Raw genomic sequence first — 22,474 nt, 5'->3', positions numbered from 1 at the left:
ATCAGTAGACAATCCCTCCGTGACTTCTTCCTTTTCTGCAGCTGTGATTCTATCCAATTAGCAATGCAACGCCCCCAGCTCTTTTGCCTCTGTTCATGTCATTTTTGAAATAACTCAGCAGTTATTCATGCCCCTGAGACATGCAATTCTATGCAATAGCCACAACTTCATAGCTCCACGTATTGATCAACGGTCTAAGTTAATCCACCTTGTTTATGATTCTCCTTGGATTAAAATAGACACATCTCAAACACAATAAGATAAAGAACACACTTAAAACAACACAATAAATATATATACATTAAATAGCTTATCTGGAGATTGATTGTATGTCATTAAAGTGTCACTAGGAGTGTCTGCATGTAAGGTTACTCTGACAGGAACCAATGAAGTAGTGCTGGTGGAATGTGTTGGGGAGATATTCCTTGTTTGAAAATTTCTATTGCCAAGGCAGGCAACATGACCCAAACTGCAACTACTGTGGTATTTGACAAAATAAATACTCCTGTTATCACCCTTCAGTTTCCTCACCCTCTTACTGTTAGAAGTAACAACTTAACTAGAATTTACTTTGTAGTTTTGCACTAGCAAGATTTCTAACTGTATTTTGTTTGCATTATGCAGAGAATTTAACGTGGAACAAGCCAGAGGTTGCCGGAGTTCCGCCTTTGCCCAGAAGTTTGCACTCTGCCACAATGATTGGGAGCAAGTAAGAAACTTTACACATGAAAGAAATTTTCAATGTTTGTGCTCGTTGTGTTTCCATCCAGTGGTGCATTTAATTTTCCTCTCCTTTTTCCAGAATGTATGTTTTTGGTGGCTGGGTCCCCCTTGTCCTGGAAGATGTCAAAGCTCCCACGCATGAGAAAGAATGGAAGTGCACAAATACTCTGGCATGTCTGGATCTTGGTACAGTATATTGCTTCCTGGCTCTTTATCTCTTTGTTCCTGTGCTATTCTGTTCATAGTAAACACTCAGTGGATGAGAATGAATGCCAAAATCAGTAATTTGTTCAATGCATTGAAATCGGAATATTGTGAATTTGCATGTGACTGTTTCCTTGCAGGTCAGGAGAGGAGGACTACATTGATATTCAGTCTGTTGTTTGAACGATGAAATTAGATTACTGCCTTGCACATATACAAGACCATAAAATATCTGTAATTTTCCACGGAAGGATTGAATTGGCAATGGCCTCAGCTGGTATTTGAAAGGCTGTAAAAGCATTCTTCAAGCTGTTAAATTCTACATGGGTCCTTTTGCAACAGCACAGTATAGGCCCTTCAGCCCACAACATTGTGCAACCTTTTAACCTATTCCAGGGTCAATCTGACCCTTCCCTCCCACGTAGCCATTGCATTTTTGTTTTCATCCATGTTCCTATCTGAGTCTCTTAAGATGTCCTTAATAGATACACTTATGTCAGAGAAATGTACATCCTGAAATTCTTTTACTTCGCAAACATCCACGAAAACAAAGTGCCCCGAAGAATGAATGGCAGTTAAATGTTAGAAACCCAAACACCCTGCAACTCCCCCTTCCCATGCATAAGCAGCAGCAAAGCAACGACTCCCCCCCCCACCAGCTAAAAGCAACAGCACCCCCCACCGAGCACTCAAAGTTCAGCAAAGCATGAATAAAGACACAGACTTGCAGTACCCCCATTCAATATGGCAAAGGCTAGCTCTTTCCCTAATAAGGGAAAAAGAAGTGTCCTTGTTCCACAGCGAGAAGGGAGACATAACAAAGCAACTCGCTGATTTAAGGTGTTTAAAGTCTGTTGCATTGCTTTTCCCAAGCTCTATGCCAAAAGGACTCGGGTGTCTAGGCACACAGCCACCAGTCAGCTGGCTGCTTTCGATCTTCCGTGTACTCCCACGACACTTCAGGCTGCGGCCTTGAATCCGCCCGCCTCCAGAGCAGCCACGAAAATCTGGCACCCTGAAGGCACAGTAGTCTTCCAGGCCACATCCTTGGCATATTGAAAAGCGACCAGGTCCCATTTCTGCAAAGAACCAAAGTCAGCATGTAACTCCAGGTCAGGGTCTTCAAAAGAACCTTGAAAGGAAAAAAAGGATACATCAAAGATAGAAATAGAGCTATTTCCGAAGATACAGGCAAAGGAGTTGCAGTTAGGCACCATCATCCTCTTATGCTCCACCCAGTATCTACCTCTACCACCATCCCTAGCAACATGTTTCACTCTATACTGACATACCAGTATACTTTCTTCCAATTCTGGCCCTTCATATTAGCCATTTCCACCCTGGGAAAAAGTCAGTGATTATCTTTGCTTTTTATCATCTTTTACACCTATTAACTCTGCTGTCATCCTTCTTCGCTTCAAAGAGAAAGGCCCTGGCTCACTCAGCCTAACATCATAAGACGTGCCCCCATAATCCAAAGTTCAAAGTAAATTTATTATCAAAGTACATATATGTCACCATATACAACCCTGAGATTCATTTACTTATGGGCATTCAAGGTAGATGCAAGAAGTACAATAAAATCAATGAAAGACTGCCCCCAACAGCACAGACAAACAAACAATGTGCAAAAGAAAACAAAATATGCAAATACAAAAAGAAAAGAAAGAATGCTAATAAATAAATAATCACTAAATATCAAGAACATGAGGTGAACAATCTTTGAAAGTGAGTCAATAGGTTGTGGGAACAGTTCAGTGAAGGGACAAGTGAAGTTGAGAGATGTTATCCCCTCTGGTTCAAGAGCCTGATGGTTGAGGGGTAATGAACGTTTCTGTACCTGGTGGTGGGAGTCCTTGATGGTGGATGCTGTTTCCTTGAGACAGTGCTCCATGTAAATGGGCTCAGTGGTGGGGAGGTCTTTATGTGTGATAGACTGGGCTGTATCCACTACTTTTTGTAGACTTTTCCATTCAAGGTCTTTGGTGTTTCCATATCAGGCTGTGGCGTAGCTAGTAAATACATTCTCCACCACATATCTATTGAAGCTTGTCAGAGTTTTAGATGACATGTCATTCTTTGCAAACTTCCAAGAAAGTAGAGGTGCTTCTCAGCTTTCTTTGTAATGACGCTTATGTGCTGGACCCAGGGTAGATGATAATCCAGGCAATATCCTGGAGCATCTCTGCACCCTCTCTAAATCTTCCACATCCTTCCTATAAATGAGGGCAACCAGAAATGGAACACAATACTCACAAGTGTAGTTTAATCATGGAGTTTTATAGAGCTGCAGCATTACATCATGGCTCTTGAACTCAACCTTTGAACAAATGAAGGCCAGCTCCTTTTTTTTAACCAACCTATCAACTTGCACAGCGACTTAAGGATTTGGTCAGAATTAGATTTGTGAATATAAATGACTGTTCTTCAAAGCAGAGTTCTGTTTGTGTACCAGTGTGCCTTTCACCTATTATTTCCTCTACTCTTTCAAACTAGAAACAATGACTTGGACTCAGATCTCAACGGAATCATTTGAGGATAACATCCCTCGTGCCAGAGCTGGTCACTGCTCAGTCTCAATAAACACACGTCTGTATGTGTGGAGTGGTCGAGATGGCTACCGGAAAGCTTGGAACAATCAAGTCTGTTGTAAAGACTTGTGGTATCTTGAAACAGGTAGGTGCTGATTAGGGATTTTTACAATTAGATAGTATCATAAGTTGGGTGGCATGATAATGTAGCAGTGGCATAAAGCTTTACAGCGCTGGTTATTGGTGTTCAGTTCCCGTCACTGTCTGTGAGAAGTTTGTGCGCTCTCCCCATAATCACTGGGTTTCCTCCGGGTACTCCTGTTTCCTTCCATAGTCCAAAGACACACTGGTTAGAGTTTAGTGAGTTGTGGCTTTGGAAGCATTGTGACACTTGTGAACTGTCCGAAGCACATCCTTCAATCATTGAAGCAAATGATTCATTTTACTGTATGTGACAAATAAAGCTAATCTTTCTTTAGATGGCAAACTCTGCAGCAGCAGTATTCTGATGCGAGTGAATGATTTTGATTTACTTATTATCACATGTACATTGAAACATACAGTGAAATGCGTCATTTGTGTTAACAACCTGCAGGTGTGCCGGGGGGGGGGGCAGCCCACAAATGTCGCCACACGTGGCATGCCCACAAGGTCCAGCAGAAAAGTACAAGCAGCAGCAGCAACAACAACAATAGGAAAACAAGTCCCTTTCCCACCTACTCACAGGCATTGCAAGTTTAAATTGGTGATGGTATACCAGTAAGCAGGCTAATTTGTCCTAGATGGTATCAAGTGTTCTTGAATGTTGGACCTGCACTTATCCAGGCAAGAGGAAGGTATTCTGTTCCTCTTTGTTAGAGGGTGAGAAGGCAGTGGTGTGTTTGGAAATGAGAAGGATATCCAGCTGGTGACCTGGTCCAGTAGCTCATTCATTATGTAGCTAGCATTATTGAGTTTACAGTCATTATAACTGCTAGGATGTTGATTGGGGAACCTGGTGAGTAATGCCTTTGGTTGTCAGGTGGTTATTGTCATCTGCTTTTGTGCAAGAATGTTACCTATCGTTTACCAGACCATTTCTGAATGCTAGATTCAGGTACAGTTAAGGCCTTCTTCACATTACTACCACACAACATCGAGGGCCGAAGATCCTGTACTATTCAAAGTTCAATGAGTTGGGATAAAAAGGCAAGGAGGTATTTTCGTAGATTGCTCCCAATATGCCAATATGCGTCCTTTGAACAGTTGCCTTTTCACTATTCAACACACACAATCACACAGTGCTGGAGGAACTCAGCAGGTCAGGCAGCATTTATCAGGTCCTGATGACCCAATACGTCAACTGTTTATTCCCCTCTGTAGATGCTGTCTGGCTTGCTGAGTTCTTCCAGCATTTTGTGTGTGTTGCTCAGATTTCCAGCATCTGCCATTTTCTCTTGTTTTAGAGCAAAGCTATAATTGGTCAGGGAATGTGTTTGAGCAAAAGTGGAAGGGGGACATTAGGAGAAACAGCAAACTTAATCAGAAAGGTTGGTTGAAATGAGTAATATTTAGAACATAAAACATAGAAATTAGAAAAGTACAACACAGGAACAGGCCCTTCAGCCCACAATGTTCTGCTGAACTAATTAAACCAGTAATTTGCCTAACCAAACTAATCCCTGCTGCCTATATAATGTCCACATTCCTACATACTCTATACATTCATCTAAGAGCATTTTAAATGCTTTTATCTACTACCACTTCTGACTACACTTTGCAGGCACCCACCTGTACAAAAACATCTCCTTTTAACCAAATGCACGTGCTCTAGTAATAGATGTTTTGATCCTGGGGGAAAATAGTACTGGCTACCTCTCCATATTCTTGTAATCTATCATGTCTTCCCTCAGCCTCTGACACTCAGGAAAAACAGCTCAAGTTTGTTCAACCTCTTCTCATGCGCTTTAATCTAGCCAGCATCCTGGTAAACCTCTTTTGCACACTCTCCAAGGTCTTCACATACTTCCTATAAAGCGGAAACCAGAACGGAATGCAAAACCTCATGTGGCCTAACCAGAGTATTATAAAGTTGTCAGTTAACTTCCCAACCCTTGACCTCAGTGCCTTGACTAGTAAACACAAGCATGCAGTATGCCTCTTTATCACCCTATCAACCTGTGTAGCCACTTTCAGGGAGCTATGGACTTAGACCTAAAGATGGCTCTGTACATCAGCACTATTAAAGAGATTAGCTTTATTAGTAATAAGTACATCAAAACATGCGATGAAATATGCTTTTTGCATCAATGACAAACATGGTCTGAGGACATGCTGGGGACAACCAGCAAGAGTTGCCATGCTTCCTGTGCCAACATGTGTGCCCACATCTTACTTACCCATACTAAACATTAGAAAATGGGAGGAAACCAGAGCATCCAGAGGAAACCCAAGCATGAACATACAAACTTCTTTTAGACAGTGGCGGGAATTGAACCCTGATCATACAATTACTGGCTCTGTAAAGCATTATGCTAACCATTACACTCCACTGCCACACACCTTAACAGCGATTAAGTGCTTGGAATTACCTCACTGTAAAAGAACAAAGGCAGAGGAACAGAACAAAGTAGCTAGTGCTGTTTGAGCTCATTTAATGAAATGATTTCCTCCTGTACTGCACCACTCAAAGGCAGTTGCATTAAGCAAGTATGAAATAGATAAAAAATGAAGCAATATGGTAAATCCTGGGGTAAAGCTCATTGCCAGGCAATGTTCATTGCTTATTTGCTCTTGAACCAAGTTTTCAGCAAAAGAGTGAAGGATAAAGTTCTGGAATCATTCATGGTGAGAAAGCAGTGGCTATCTGGGTCAAATCACCCTAAAGGTACCACCATTTTCCCCACATGTACTTTCCATTGCCATTTATATTAATGAAAAATTGTGTTTCCTCTTTTCCTTTCTAATAGAAAAGCCACCTGCTCCTGGCAAAGTTCAGCTGGTTCGAGCAAGCACCAACTCCCTAGAGGTCAGTTGGGGAGCAGTACCCACAGCCGACAGTTACTTGCTTCAGCTCCAGAAGTACGATGTGCCAGCAACCACTGCTGCCGCTGTGACCCCTTTGACGAACTCGGCCATACGGCCATCCAGCAGTCCTGCTCCTGCAGCCACTGCTCCAGCTTCGTCCTCACCAGCTCAGTCAGGAATCCGCATTGTTACGCAGGCTGCTGCCACGCCGGGAACGCAGACTGCCCCCCTAACTCCTGCTGTAACGTCACCAGCTGTACTCAGGATTCCTGCTACCATAGCCACTCCACGCACACCAGGTAAAGAACCTATTCCTATAATTCTGTATAGAAAAATGATTAACGGGTGCCTTGTTTAATATATTTATTGCACAGAATTTCCTGGCGTAAGTACATTTATGCTGTCGTTACTGTGCGAGTTGCCCTCAGCTGATGTGAAAAGAATTTTTATGAACGATGAGTTGCAGCAAACCATAAACACAAGATATTCTGTAAGAGCAACACACAAAATACCACAGGAACTCAGCAGGTTGGGCAGTGTATATGGAGGGGAATAAACAGTCAATGTTTTAGACCAAAACCCTTCATCAGGGGCTGGACAAGAAGGGAAAAGGAGCCAGAGTAAGAAGGTGGGGTCAGGGGGAGGAGTACAAGTGGACAGGTGATAGGCGGGTAGGTGAGGGAAGGAAGTGAAGTGAGAATCCGGCAGGGGATAGGTGGAAGAGGTAAAGGGCTGAAGAAGGAGTCTGATAGGAGAGGAGAGTGAACCATGGAAGCAAGGGAAAGAGGAGGGGTACCAGAGGAAGGGGATGGGCAGGTGAGGAGAAGAGAAAAGGCAAGAGGGGAGCCAAAAGGGGAAATGTTAGAGAAGTTAATGTTTATGCCATCAGGTTGGAGGCTACCCACAGATGGAAAATGAGGTGTGGCTCTTCCAGCCTGCAAGTGGCCTCATCATAGAAGTAGAGGAGGCCATGGACTGACATGTTGGAATGGGAAGCAGAATTAAATTGGGTGACCACCAGGAAATTGCAGTAAATTTCATGGTAATGATAACTTCATGAAGTTAATGGCGGTTTGGGTGTGTAGTCAGATAAAATATTGATGGTTGAAAAATAATTTAGATTTATTTATCACATGTACATCAAAACATACAGTGAAATGCATTGTTTGCTCTAACAACCAACACAACCTAAGGATGTATTGGGGGCATCCTGCAAGTTTTGCCACACATTCCGGCAACAACATAACATGCCCAGAATGTTCAGCAGAAAAACATTTTGAAACAAGATTACAACAGTAAATCAAGCCCCTTTACCACTTCACACACACATACACGGTCCTCCAACCCCAGGTCAGGCTGCCTCCAGTCCTTGACTCCATGCTGTCAGACTCTCAAGCATTTAACCTTCATCTTTGGATATTGCTGACCTCTGGGTATTGACTCTATGATTCTCTGATCACAGGTTTGACTTTCAAGCCTATATCCTAGGAATCTGCATATGACTGGCAGATGTCAGGAAAAGGGATAAAATTTGCTATCCTGGGTTCATAGAGTTGACAGAAACCAGCCCTTTAACTCAACTTGTTCGTGGCAACCAAGGTGTCAGTTTGAGGTTGTCCCATTTGCCTGTGTTTGGACAACATCCCTCTAGGCCGGGGGTCCCCAACTTTTTTTTATGCCATGGACCAAGACCATTAAACGAAGGGTCTGTATGTCATTTCTATCCATGTATTTGTCCAAATGTCTTGTAAGGTTCCTCTGGCAACTCAGTCCATACCCCCACCATCTTCTCTGTTTAAAAAGGTTGACCCTCGGATCCATTTAAAATTTTCTCATTTCACCCTAAACCAATGGCCTCTAGTTTTAGACTCCCTAACCCAGGGGAAAGACTGTAACCTTTCACCTTATTTAGGCTTTATCTCTTTATAAAGTCACCTCTCAACTACTTGTACTCCACAAAAAAAAAGTCTCAGCCTCTTGAGCCCTACCAGTCCTGGTTACATCTTTTTGACCCTTTTCTGCACCCTTTCCAATTTAATGACATCTTTCCTTTAGTGAGGGTGACGAGAACTGAACCCAGAACTCTGAAGTGTAGTCTCACCAACATCTTAGACAGCTGTAATGTGACATCCCAACTCTTGTATTCAATGCCCTAACGAAGCAAGGGTGCCAGATGCCATCTTTGCCACCTCAACACTTTCAGGGAATTATGTCCCTACACCTTTGGGTCTCTGTTCTACAACACACTCCAAGTTCTACCATTTACAATGCAAGCCATTGCCTGGTTTAACTTACCAAAATGCGAAAGAGCAGAGTTTAGTAAAAAGAAGCCTCCGCTTAAGTAATGTTAGTTATTGGAGAAACAATTTGACAATTAATGAACATGAGGTTCTTCAGATGCTTGAAATCAAGAGCAACACTCACAGACCAGGCGCAGCTGCCCAGGGGAAGAGACGCTGGAGGTAGCAGGCATCCATGCTAGGTTTTGGGTTGGTTCCTCCCATAGGTGCTGCCCTCTAGTGTTCACTCAGTGAAAGATAAGCTGGATTGAATTTGCAGATGCAATGGTGCAAGATGGGGAACTGCTGCTTGTTCTTGCAGTCGTGACCCCAGGACAGCATCCCATGCATCACCAATCTACAGGCCATGACACTGGGAGTTCGGCTATATTTTATGTTTTTTGTAATGGTATGTTTTACTGCTATCATAATTATATGTGCCTTATGCTGTGTGTGACTGTTAGTACTGTGATTTGCACCTTGGCCCTGGGGGAGCACTGTTTTACTTGGCTGTGAACCATTCAACTTAAACTTGAGAATGTTGGAGGAACTCAGCAGGTCCATGGAGAAGAATAAACAGGACTTCTAATGAAGGTTCTTGGTCTGAAACGTCAATTCCCCTCCATAGATGCTGCCTGACCCGCTGAGTTCTTCCAGTACTATGTGTGTGTTAATCTGACAAATAAAGCAAAAATCAAGAGAGTGCTGAGAAAGCACTTGGAGTTCAGTTTCATAGTACATGTGTTGTGTGGGAGGAGTTTAAAGATATTTTTGGGAATTTCTGGAAGTTATGGTAATAGGGTAAGTTATTACTAATAATTCTCAGGTTATGTAAATAAAACAAATGCTAAAAGTCAGTGGAGAGAAACATAACATTTTACAGTAATGACCTTTAATCAGAATTCTGGTAATATGTACTCTAATGCAATCACCAACCTGAAGCCAACTCTGTTTCACTCCGGAAAAGCTGCCTAACATCCTGGGTACTTCAAACGTTTCTGTCTGTTCTTGTGGATTTTGTGCCATCTGCAGATCATCTTTGCTCTTAGATAAGAGAGTACCAGGTGATTGGGATGAGACCATACTAGGAGCAGATGGTCAACTATATTGGAGGCTACAGGCAGGGGAGGAGATTAGTTTTGCCCTTAAATAGTGGGGTTATCAGATGAAAGTTGGGAAATATGCAGTGAGGCTTCAAGACAGTTAAGTCAAGTCCAGCAAACGGGCAGATGCAGTATAATGTGGGAAGTGTATTGTTATCCAGTAAGGCAGGGTGAAATTGGGCTGACAGTTCCAGAGTCATTTTTACAGATTGCTGCACTGTGACTTTGTCCTCAGCTGAGATGTTAAACTGAGATCCCTCTACTCTGAGGTAGGATTAATAGATAGAAGGTTATTTCAAAGAAAATCAGGGGAGATCCCCCTGGGGTGTTGGCCAATATCCTTCACCAACACCAACAGTGAAACCTAGCAAATATTGAAAGGCCTAAATAGAGTGTAAAGGATGTTTCCTATAGTGGGAGAGTCTAGGACTGGAGGGCACAGCCTTAGAATAGACAGATATCCCTTCAGATCAGAAATCAGGAGGAATGTCTTTAGCCAGAGGGCAGTGAATCTGTGGAATTCATTGCCACAGATGGCTATTGAGGCCAAGTCATTGGCTATTTAAAGCAGAGATATAAAGGTTCTTGATGGTTTAGGGCACCAAAGCTTACACAGAGAAGCCAAGAGAGTGGGGTTGAGAGGGATAATAAATTAGCCATGATGGAAAATGGTTGCTTGCATATTAGTTGGCATTTTTGCGATAGTGTAACAGAGACTGCACTTCAAAACTATTTAATTAGCAGTTGATTGTATAGAATGTGTAGTGATGTAGAAAATGCATATCTTTTGGTTCAATGGTTTCTTTAGAGTACTATTTAATCAACCTCTTCTTAATGCAGGCACCACAATGATTAGGACAGCAGCAAGCCCAGCAGTAGTCACATCAGTAGCTTCAACCACACCCCTCGTCACTGTACAACGGCAAGTTGCACCTCAGGTTAAAGCACCCATCACTGTAGCAACACTTCCACTGAATATTCGTATGGTGAGACCAGCACAGACCACAGCAGGGACTGTAAGTTTTTGCTTCTTTGTGGTTTTTGTGGAGCACTGCATGCGCAGGTGGATTCTTACATCCTGTGGCTTAAAATTGATTGTCTCAATGCCCTCAATTCTTTTGTCAAACTTCCCTGGGTATCAGTGCATGCAGCATAATGAAACGCTTTAGGAAATGCAGTACAGCTGCCACAGCATAAGCAAAGCCAGTGAGGTGAGACAAATGTTTAACTGTCACACTTACTGTTCAAGAAACAAACGTATCAACGTTAGTATGTGTACCGTGTCAGATAAATATTTTTGTGGGCATTTCAATGTCTGTTGTGCTTCAGAATCATGTTTATTATAACTGTCATGAAATTTATTGTTACGTAGCAGCAATATAGTGAATGCATTTTAAAAAATTACTGAGTTACAATTAAGGTGGAGATTGATAGTAAGGTTCAATGATTCCATTTAATATCAGAGAATGTATACAGTGTACGGACTGAAATTCGTACTCTACGCAGACATCCACAAATCAGAAGAAAACCCCAAAGAATGAATGATAATAAAATGTTAGAAGCCCAAAGTCCCCTCTCTCCTTCTCACTCACAAGAAGCAGCAAAGCATCAACCCTCCTCCCTCCCTCACTTATTTCAGTAGGAAACATCAGCACCCACCACCCACCAAGCAAGCAACAGCAAAGCCCCCAAAGGGAGACCATGATCTGCAGTACAACAAAAACTAATTATTCACCCGACAAATCGACATGCCACCAGCTCTCTCTCTCTCCCCCAACAAGGGACAGAGAGTTGCGCTCCTTCTTCACAGCGAGAGGAGAGACCAACAAGATGAAAGAATTCACTGATAGCGACAACTAATTAACCAACGATCTGCTTCATTGCATTTATTTTGAGTTCTCCACCTCAAGAATAGACAGCAAACTCTCCCCACCATTAAGAGAATGATTGCTCGAGTACAGCCTTTGATAATTGATCCACTGTTTTCGATGTTCCGTGTCTGTCGGCGATGCCGGCATGGAATTGGCTCATCCACAGGGCCTTATCCCAGAGGCGTGCATCTTCCAGACCACGTCCTGGGGATATCAAAAAACACCCGGTCAGTAAGCTACAGAAGCGGGAACCATCACAGTAAAGAACCGCAGTTTGGGTGCAGCTGTAGATCACGGACTCCGACAAAACCCCCTCCACCTTGAAATGGAAATAAACTACTTTTGCAGATGGGATCGAAGAAGCCACCCTCTGGTGGCATCTTAGCTCCGCCCCTCAAGGGTATGAGGAGAAGATCATTCAGAAATCTGATATTGTAGGAGAAGAAGCTGTTTTTGAATCATTGAGTGTGTGCCTTGAGGCTCCTGTACCTCCTCTCTGATGCTAGTAATGCAAGAGGACTTGTCTTGGGTGGTGAAGGTTGTCATTCGTGCATTCATAAAGATTGACATCATTCCCTGACTTCACCCACTGTATGTACTCAGCAGATTCCCAACACTCGCACAATGCTCCTGTGTCAGGGAAAAGAAAGGAAGAAAGCAGCATTCCCACTAGTGATTACTATCCTATGAATGTAGCTCGGGAGGGAATTAAATACTGGATACATAGATTGGTCAGGTTTAGAAGGTTGTGAGCCAACCGTTGACAGATATAGGGTGGTTATGTAGGTGTACAGTGTGTTGGCCTTCATTACTCAGGGGGGTTCTGTTCAAGAACTGCTCGGTAATGTTACAGCTCAGTAATGCTGTGGTTAGACCACACTTGGAGAATGATGTTTAGCTCTGGTCACTTCATTGTAAGAAGGATGTGAAGGGTGCAGAGGAGATTTAGCATGAATTGGAGAAGCACGTCTTATGAGGATGGGTTAAGTGAGTTAGGGTTTTCAATGAGGATGAGAGGTGATTTGATAGAGGTGTTTTAAGATTGAGAGGCATAGATAGAGTGGGCGGCCAGCACCTTTACCCATGCAGTGGCCAACACCAGAGGGCATTCATTTAAGGCAAGTGGAGGAAGGTTTGGTGGAGATGGTCAAGTGGGATTTTGTATGCAGAGGCAATGGGAGTCACTCACTGCTGGGGGTGCTGAGAGGCTAATACAATAGAGACTTTTATATAGGCACTTGGATGTAAGAAAAATGGTGGGTTATGGGCTGTTTAGGAGGAAAGGAGGAGGAGATGATTGTGATGGTTGACAAAACACTGTTGGCCAAAGGGCCTGGACTGTGTTCCACTGTCCGATTCAATAAACTTCATCTTCACAACCCGAGATGAAACAGTCTCTCTCTGCACAGCCATGTTGTTCATTCAATTGCTTTGTTTAAGATAATGGGAATCAGAATCACTACTAATAAACTAATGTTTAATCGAATTTAGAGCATTTTTGCATTGTCAGTTTTTAAAATATATCTAGAAACAGTGGGCTCCTTTGCCTACTTATAGGCTCTTGAAAATCTATTGTCGATGAAGGACAATATTAGTATCGCATTGAAGGTTAATGTGTGATCCCATTCTTGTTGCTTTTGGTAATATTTTTTCTCTCCTTTCCCTCAGCCACTTACCTCTAGCCCACAGATGAGTGGAATGGCAGCTCTGGCTGCTGCCGCTGCTGCCACTCAGAAAATCCCGTCAAGCACAGCAGTTACCTCAGTTGGAATCCACCCTGGCACAACCATGGTGAAAACAGTGGCAGTAACACCTGGGGCCAGTACTTTGCCAACTACTGTGAAAGTAGCCACTCCATCAGTCATGGTATGTAATTTCTGTGAAGAGACAGTGGAAATGCAATTGTTTTAGACAAGAACTCTTCCACTGAAAAGCAGAAAGAAGTGGGATGATTCACATTCCTTATACTGTTTCCTCTCACCGACAAGATATAAAAACATAGAAAACCTACAACACAATACAGGCCCTTAGGCCCACAAAGTTGTGCCGAACATGTCCTTACCTTAGAAATTACTAGGGTTATCCATAGCCCTCTATTTTTCTAAGCTCCATGTACTTATCAAATGCGCAGCAAATTTTTTTAATTCCTTGAAAAACTAATTTAGCCTTCCTTTTTTCATAAAGACAGCACTTACTACAGCATCATGTTCCCAAAGCTGATTGCCTTTTAGATGGTGGTACTTCAGCATCATGATAGGACCATTAAGTTTGGACACATCTAGGCACAAGTCATCTGTTCTAATTTCTTTGTTTACGGTGTAGGACAGCACCTAGAAAATATAAAGACCATAAGGTATGAGATCAGAAAGAGGGTAGAGGAGCATCACTTTTTATTCTGTCTGGGTATAGCTTCCAACCTGATAGCATGAATATTGATTTCTCCTTCTGGTAAAACAATTTTTCCCTCTTACTTCTTCTCACAAGCCTGTCACTACCCCTGGTTTCCCCCCCCCCCCCCCCCTTCCCTTTCTCCTGTGGTCTGGTTCTCCTCTCCTACCAATTCCTTCCTCTTCAGCCCTTGATCTTTCCCACCCAGCTGGCTTCACATTGTCTAGCTATCTTCCTTCCCCTCTTCCCACCATTTTATTCTGATGTCTTCCTCCTTCCTTTTCAGTCCTGATGAAGTGTCTTGTCCCGAAAGTTCAACTGTTTATTCGTTTCCATAGATGCTGCCTGACCTGCTGAGTTCGTCCAGCATTTTGTGTGTGTTTTTTTGAAGTTACAGCTGCAAGGTTAAATGAATTCCGCTACACGCAAACCTGCACAATTAGCCTCTCGCCTTGTAAAATTTTCTGAGACACTTCCATATTCTTGTAACCTTTTCCATTTTGCATAGAGCATACGACACGAAAAGCCCTTCGTGTCGACCTTTTAACCCACTCCATTATCAGTCTTGCCCTTCTCTCTCATATAGCCATCCAGTTGAGAGGGGGGGAATCTCATTGAAACCATTGAATATAGAAAGGCCTAGATAGAGTGGACGTGGAGATGTTTCCCATAGTGGGGGGGTCTAGGACCAGAGGTGGGGGGGGCCCTCAGAATAGAGTGAGGTCCAGAGTTGATGGTGAATTTCTTTTGCCAGATGGTGGTGAAACTGTGGTATTCGTTACACAGGTGACTGTGGAGGCCAAGTCATTTGGGTTTATTTAAAGTGGAGGATGATAGGTTTTTGATTACTCAGGGTATCGTTACAGGGAGAAGGCAGGAGAATGAGGTTGAGAGGGTTAAGAAATCAGCCATGATAGAATGGTAGGGTAGACTTGATGAGCCAGTTAGCCTAATTCTGTTCCTATGTCTTATGGTCTTATTTTTCTACCATTTATTTGCCCATCTAAGAGTCTCTTAAGTGTTCCTAATGTAACTGACTCCGGTGCTATTCTTATCAGTGCATTCCATGTACTTATCACTCTTCTGAGTAAAGAGAAACTTCTTCTGATACCCCCTCAAAACATTCCTCTAATCACCATAAAATTCCTGTGACATCTTCCCGAAACTTTTCCTCTACTTAACTTAAATGGATGTCCTTTGGCACTAGCCTTTTCTGTCCTGGAAAAAAAATGCTAAGCCGATAGGCTGCCTAGTCTATCTATGTTTCTTGTGAGCCTCTATCAAGTCACTTTTCATCCTCTTTCGCTCTGAAGAGAAAAGCCCTAGCTTGCTCAGCCTGTCCTCATAGGACATGCTCATTAATCCAGGCCACATGCTAGTAAATTTCCTCTGCACCCTCTAAGGCTTCCACATCCTTCCTAATATAATGAGGCAACCAGAACTCAACACAACATTCCAAATGTGGTTTAACCAGAGCTGTAACATTTTCTTGCATTTCTTACGCACTCTTCCATCTCTGCTTCCATAAATCACTATTAAACTGCAGCATAGATCACAATTCATGGGGTAGGTGCAATGAATTCGTGCGCACTTGGATTTGTAAGTCTTTTCCTTAGTGTGAGACTGTCCCCAAAACCTGGAGGAGGAGATTTGGCACGTGGTAGGATATTATATCAAAAATCTTTAGGTTGTTGCCTCGTATGGTGCAGGCAAGATTTGCTTCCTGGAAGTCCTTTCACTTACCCTGATGTGAATTTGTGTTTGCTTTCTAGGTCAATGCCCCAGCAACCTCAATGTTAAAGACTGCTGCTGCTCAGTTAGTGACTCCAACTCATACTGCTACCACCACTGCTCCAGCAAGACCCATTATTACAGTGCACAAGTCTGGCACCGTCACTGTCACCCAGCAGACTCAGGTGGTCACTACTGTGGTGGGAGGGGTCACCAAAACAATTACGTTGGTTAAGAGTCCCATTACCATGGCAGGAGGAAGCACGCTGGTAAGGAGAGTGACTCTCTGAGATTGTAACCATTGTTGACTTATAATCAGAGGAATTCAATTATCTTGCATTTTGATTTCAAATTCTGACATCTTTACACAGGCTGTTTTTAAAGTTTTCAAAAGCCTTTAGAAGTCAAAGGCATGCTTACTTCGGTGTTGTTACTGATCATTGGGTCTCCTCTTAACATATTCTTTATTTTCTAAATTGAAATAACATTGTGTATTTGCAAAGCTTCCATCTTTAATTGCATGTATCTACACAAGAAATGTGTTAAACACTTGAGTGGCTCTATTTGTAGTGTCTAGCACATGACTTTATGGTGCCAGCTTTCACTAATTGGGGTTCATTTCTAGCCACTGCCTGTATGAAGCTTGTACACAACTCGGTAACGGGTCCTTCAGGCCTAATTATGCCCATGTGATCAATTAACATACTAATCAATATGTCTTTGAGATGTGGCAGGAAGCCAGAATACCTGGACGAAACACACATAGTCACAGGGAGAACTGTGACAGATAAAACTAATCTTTAATAAGAAATATTCTTTAAAATGGGCAAAAAATTTAAAGTCTTTAGTAATTTATCTTGGCCTATCAAAGGAGGTTGGGAAACAGTCAGCATTATTAACTATGAAGGTAAATGAAGTCTGATGTGTTCTAAATGTAAATAAATGTCTTTTTCTCTTGGATTGTAAAAGTACTGTTGTAATCTTCCAATTGTTTTACTTGAATTGTAAATTTTCACTTTTTATTGTCGTAGATTTCAAACCTAGGCAAAGTGCTAACCCTACAAGCGAAACCAGGTCAACAGGCCACCATCTCCGGCACAGGCTCTACTGGGCCACTTACACAGATCTTCCAGGTTGGCAAATTTCACTAGCTTCACAATTGAGGGGTTTGTCTTTCACCATTTGTTTCTCTGTGTTCTTCCTTGAAGTACCTTTACTGAAAAAGAAAACCTGTAATTATTGGTACAAAATGTGAATGCTGCTTGTTAATAATGACTCTGACTTAGTGAAAGTTACCTTTTTATTGCCTTTGAAAGCTGATTTAATTAATTCCAGCCCAGCAGCTTGTTGGTTAAGTACATTGGATCAACACACACAAAATGCTGGTGGAACACAGCAGGCCAGGCAGCATCTATAGGGAGAAGCGCTGTTGACGTTTCGGGCCGAGACCCTTTGTCAGGATGCTTGAATTTCCAGCATCTGTAGATTTCCTCATGTTTAAGTACATTGGATCTTTGTTATTGGTTTGGGGATATGGGAGCAATGTCCCACCTAAACTGAGAACTGTGCAGTTTTACAGAATGGTGTTTGCAAAAGTAGACACTTGCCTTTGCAGCAAATAGCCTAATTCTGTGCATTCAATTGCCTTAAATGTTAGTATAAATGCAAGAGATTCTGCAGATGCTGAAAATCCAGAGCAACACCCAGAAAATGCTGGAGAACTCAGCAGGTCATGCAGCATTTATGGAGAGGAATAAACGGTTGGTGTTTTGAGCCAAGACTGGAAAGGAAGACAGAAGAAGCAAGAGTAAGAAAGTGGAATGAAGGGAAGGAGTACAAGCTGGCAGGTGATAGGTCTACTTACAATTCCTCTGGGAGCCACTCAAACCTGTTGAAGAATCCTTGGGGAAATTATTTTTAAGTCTCTTGCTCCTGAGGTTGGGGAAGAACTAGATTTGTAACTCGTTTAGATTCAAATTAATCTCAAATTAAACCTAGTCTAAAATATACATTCAAAATGAGCATAGAACAGGATCAGACCCTTCAGTCCACAATGTTGTGCTGAACTGATTAAATTACTATTCAAATGCCCAACTAAACTAATCCCTCCTATCTTCACAGTATCTATATCCTTCCATTTCCTGCACATTTATTTGCCTATCTAAGAGCCTCTTGCAGTCACCACTGCCTCAGGCAGCACGTCCCAGGCAACTATACATAATAATTTGCGGCTTTATGTTATCACCTATATGCTGTAACAAATAAAATTGTAATTTGCAAATTGTTCCGTTTATCTACAACCATCTCATTATTCCAATTTATCATACAGTGTCAGTTATCCTTGCAGTTCTGCTGTTTTCATTTGTGATGAAGACTATGGGACCAGCCGACAAGTTGCTTTATAATATTGAATCCACTTTTGTCATGGCTTGTCTCTACTTTTGTTTAATTCAACAGACTAAAGGTCAACTGCCTCCAGGGGCCACCATATTAAAGCTTGTGACTTCAGCAGATGGAAAACCTGCTACCATTATCACCACCTCCCAGGCAGGCAACGTGGGCCTTAAGCAGACACTTGTGAGCCTTGGCAACATGTCACCTGCCTCTTCTAAACCAACAACCACCATTCTCAAAACTATCCCTATGTCTGCACTTATTTCACAGCCTAGTGCCACAGGTATGGCAGAGTGAAAGATACTGGGTTATTTTAATATAAAATAATTTTAATATATTTTTATATAAGTACACTTTGGTAGAGTGCATCTGGTGTTCACTTCTTTGAATTTGTTTTGCTTGTCCCTCTTTACACAATCCAAAAACAATAATTGCCAAGTCATCTAGTTCCCCAGGTAACTTATTTCCATTCCTGAATAGCGCACACAAGATACTGGAGGAACTCAGCAGGTCAGGCAACATCTATGGAAATGAATAACCAGTTGACGTTTCAGGCAGAGACCCTTCTTCAGGACTGACTCTTGTGTTTACTATTTCCTTTCCTAATATGTGACAGTGTTTCAGTTGAGATTCAGATTTGTCACAACTACATTGAAGCATACAGAGAATTATCTTTCTTGTGTTAACAACCAACACAGCCAAGGCTGTGCTGGGGGCAGGCTGCAAGTGTCCCCACACATTCCAGTGCCGATGTAGCATGCCCAGCATGCTATGTTCAGCAGAACAACACAGACACAACAGAACAAGTCATCAACAGCAAAATAAGTCCCTTTCCCTTCTACCGATCCACCCCGCCCCTCACACACACACATAGAAAGGCCCCAATCCCTGGACAGGCTGCTTCTGGTCCATAGCCTCAGCCTCTCAGGCTCACAGTAATAGCTGAGTCAATTGTGTTATTAAAGGTTGTTTTATGAATTGAACACAAGAATGTAGGAGGGGCAGTAAGTCTCTTGGCCCCTTACACCTCCTCTATAGTTAAAGGTAGAACTCACTAAGAACATCTTAATAATGATAACAAGACCCCATAAAAAGGAAGCAATCTCTGTCACTAAAGGAAATCGAACTGAGCAAACTAACTGGGCTAAAGGCTGACAAGTCCCTTAGCCCTGATGCCCTTTCTTCTACAACTTCAAGAGAGTGGCTACAGATATGCTAGATGCTGTGGTTGTTATTTGCCAAAATTCCTTGGATTCTACGGAAGTCAAAATGGATGAGGGGTAAAAAGCAGAAATATAACCAATTCAGTAAAGGAGAGGAAACAAAATGCAGGAATTGCAGGCTAATTAGTCATTGTATAGCACCACAATGTCCATTCAGTCATGATGTTGTGCTGACCTTCCCTCCCACATCACCCTCATTTTTCTATCATCCACATGCCAATCTAAAAGTTTTGAAATGCCCCAAATGTATCTATATGTGATCTGATCAATGCGATATAAAGCCTCAACATTACATCCTTGCTTTTATATTTAGTCCTGTTAAAACAAATACTAGAATTGCATTTGCCATCCTTATTAATGACTCAGCCTGCAAGTTAACCTACAGGGTTAACTTCAACCTGTGCTAGGACTCCCAAATTCCTTAACAGCTCGGATTCCTGAATTTGCTCCCGCTTGTTGAGGTTTGTCAAATTAGAGTAGGAGCATAATTCCTAGTGTTTTTCTGTGAATTGAACTGGTCAGGTCAGTCGAAATTTAATCCTGAGAGTGCATTATGTAATTTTAATGATACTGTTTATTGTCATTATTTTAAGGTGCCACAGGGACTGCTGGCATGAAATCGCCAATTACAATCATCACCACAAAAGTAATGACATCTGGAACTGGAACACCAACAAAATTTATTACTGCTGTGCCTAAATTACAGGCAGGGCAACAAGGGCTGACCCAGGTTGGAATTAATTACATATTACTGTGAATAATATTTTAATGTAATTTCTCTTCTGTTTTTCTCTTTCTCAACTGTATTATTGTGGCAGACATTTGTCTTAAAAGAACACAATTACTGCCAAATCTAGGAGAAAGCCTGCCTTGTAGAACTTAACCCAAGCGGGTGAATTTTCTGATCATAACTGTTCACTTGGAAAGAAATAAACAACTTGCTTAGGAGCCAGAGGAGGGTAGATGTTACTTCCTGCTTTCCTCTGGTGAGAGTATTTAGAACTAGGGCACATAGTCTCTGGATATGAGGTTGTTTAGTTTTAGAATTGAAATAACGCGAAAGTTATTTCAAGAAATGGTGAAGAATCTCAAAGTTTTACCAAGGGAGATGTGGATTTTTGGTGACTAGTACATTTGAGGCTGACAGCACTATAGAGAGATAATTAGTTTGTCATCAATATTGAGAGATATGGGAAATGGAGCAGGTTAATTAGGTAGAAGATTAGCATATTCTTAGCTTTATTTATCACATGTACATCAAAATATACAGTAAAATGTGTTGTCTCTGACAATAACCAACACAGTCTGAGGACGTGCTGGGTGCAGACTGCAAATGTTGCCATGCTCCCCCTGCCCACATCCTAACTATGCATATTTGGAATGTGGGAGGAAGCCGGAGGAAACCCACTCAGTCAAAGGGAGAACGTACAAACTCCTAATGACAGCAGCAGAAATTGACTGGTGCTGCAAAGCATTTGTGCTGCTTTGCCACCCCTGGGATGGTAAAACAAGTTTAGAGGGCCAAGCAGTGACTTTCTGACCCTGGTGTGAGGGGACGTCCGATGCTCTGGTAATAGTGGTTTCAGCAAATTTTATAGGGGGAGGTGTTGGCAGGAGGTACAGTATCTAGGTAGGAAGATCTTTAATGTAAGTACCATTCAGTCTAGACCAGGATCAGACCAGCCAAGTTCAGATCCTATCTATTGAAAATGTGCTTTCTTCTTTATACTTATGCATTTTGCAGGAAGGTATCCCTCTATTCCCAAGAGTAGATCTGAACATTAACTAAACACAAGAAATTCTGGAGATCCTGGAAATCCTGAATAAAACATACAAAGTCCTGGAGAAACTCAGCAGCACAAGCAGCATTTATGGAAGGAAATGAACAGTAGACTTTTCAGGCTGAGACCCTTCATCAGGACATTGATCATGAGTCCCAATGAATGCTCTTGGCCAAAACATCAACATTTATTCATCTCCATAGATGCTGCCCGACCTACTGAGTTCCTCCAGCATTTTGTGTGTGTTGCTCTGAACACTAAATGTCTGACACTATAGTACAATTCAGAACTGTCAATATTCCTGGAAATTAGGGCTAATAATTGACTTTATTATTTCAATTGTTTTGAAGATGGAAACTAATATTCATCTTGTCTGCTCTGCAGATAAGCAATAACTATTTTAACATTTTTTTCTTTGCTGTTCTTCATCTACCACCTCCACCACTCTCTCCCCCCCCCCCCAATTGGGCAGGTTTTGCTGAAAGGTACTGCAGGGCAGCCTGGCACAATACTACGAACAATCTCTGGGACACCAGTGAGTGGTGTCAGGTTGATCACCCCAGTGACTGTTTCTACCACCAAACCAGCACTCACAACTTTGGTAGTGAAGGGAACCACAGGTATGTACTTGTATGTGTTTTGTTCTATTGAAACCCTAACTTTGTGCCATTGGGGGTGCGGTTGTAGTCCCTCATAGGCAGCTGGCATCTTGAGCACTAACTTGAATGGATTGGAAGAACAGTGGGTTCCAGGTGCAGTATTTAAGTAATTGATAATCAGGGTAAACACTTATTTGGGACAACAAAGAACAAAAATGAATCAAGAAAATTCCTGGGATTCTCTTCGTTTATTTGGGACACTATGTCACTTAACTGACAGGAGATTGTAACCGAACTATTTTTAGCCAGTGTCAGTCGTGTGCACCTGTGGCTGTTAGACTCTGTACCGCACTTAGAGCGAACAGTTTTGTAAATAGTGTCAGTTGTGTGCATCTGTGTTCAAAAAGCTGTGATTTTTGTCACTGATAGATAGCAAAATATAAGCAGTAAGATAATTCAGAACTGTTTTGCTAACCGCGGCATCAAGCATTTAGGCTTGGAAATGCTAGAAACGGCCAGAAATGTAAATTAAACAATTCCATTACTTCATCAAGCCAGGAACTATGAATAATTTGAAGGTATCAACAATCATCTCGAATGTTGCAGTGAAAGTGAAGATTTGGAGGATGCAATCATCGAAA

The 22,474-nt window shown here is 42.1% G+C and overlaps 1 protein-coding gene and 1 long non-coding RNA gene across 4 annotated transcripts in view; one reads left to right on the top strand and one right to left on the bottom strand.

The window, feature by feature from the left end:
- Nucleotides 1–22,474, top strand: part of LOC132377693 (host cell factor 1-like) — a 139,213-nt gene that overhangs the window by 32,621 nt on the left and 84,118 nt on the right. For all 3 annotated transcript variants that reach the window (XM_059943924.1, XM_059943925.1, XM_059943923.1), the window contains exons 5-15: nt 625–709; nt 803–909; nt 3,424–3,603; nt 6,407–6,763; nt 10,687–10,862; nt 13,386–13,583; nt 15,878–16,105; nt 16,868–16,969; nt 18,294–18,513; nt 20,047–20,183; nt 21,707–21,854. In XM_059943924.1, coding sequence (XP_059799907.1) covers nt 625–709; nt 803–909; nt 3,424–3,603; nt 6,407–6,763; nt 10,687–10,862; nt 13,386–13,583; nt 15,878–16,105; nt 16,868–16,969; nt 18,294–18,513; nt 20,047–20,183; nt 21,707–21,854 — 1,938 coding nt within the window. The remainder of the gene's footprint in view (nt 1–624; nt 710–802; nt 910–3,423; nt 3,604–6,406; nt 6,764–10,686; nt 10,863–13,385; nt 13,584–15,877; nt 16,106–16,867; nt 16,970–18,293; nt 18,514–20,046; nt 20,184–21,706; nt 21,855–22,474) is intronic.
- On the bottom strand, nt 11,717–18,254 carry LOC132377697 (uncharacterized). Its single transcript, XR_009506719.1, has 4 exons — nt 16,957–18,254; nt 13,913–14,047; nt 13,394–13,594; nt 11,717–11,921 (listed from the first exon to the last, which is right to left on the bottom strand). It is a non-coding gene; the product is annotated as an uncharacterized LOC132377697 (long non-coding RNA).

This window comes from Hypanus sabinus, chromosome 19, assembly GCF_030144855.1.
Source record: "Hypanus sabinus isolate sHypSab1 chromosome 19, sHypSab1.hap1, whole genome shotgun sequence".
Classification (NCBI taxonomy): Eukaryota; Metazoa; Chordata; class Chondrichthyes; order Myliobatiformes; family Dasyatidae; genus Hypanus; species Hypanus sabinus.
The sequence above is the reverse complement of the archived record's forward strand: the minus strand, read 5'-3'. Positions and strand labels throughout refer to the sequence as shown.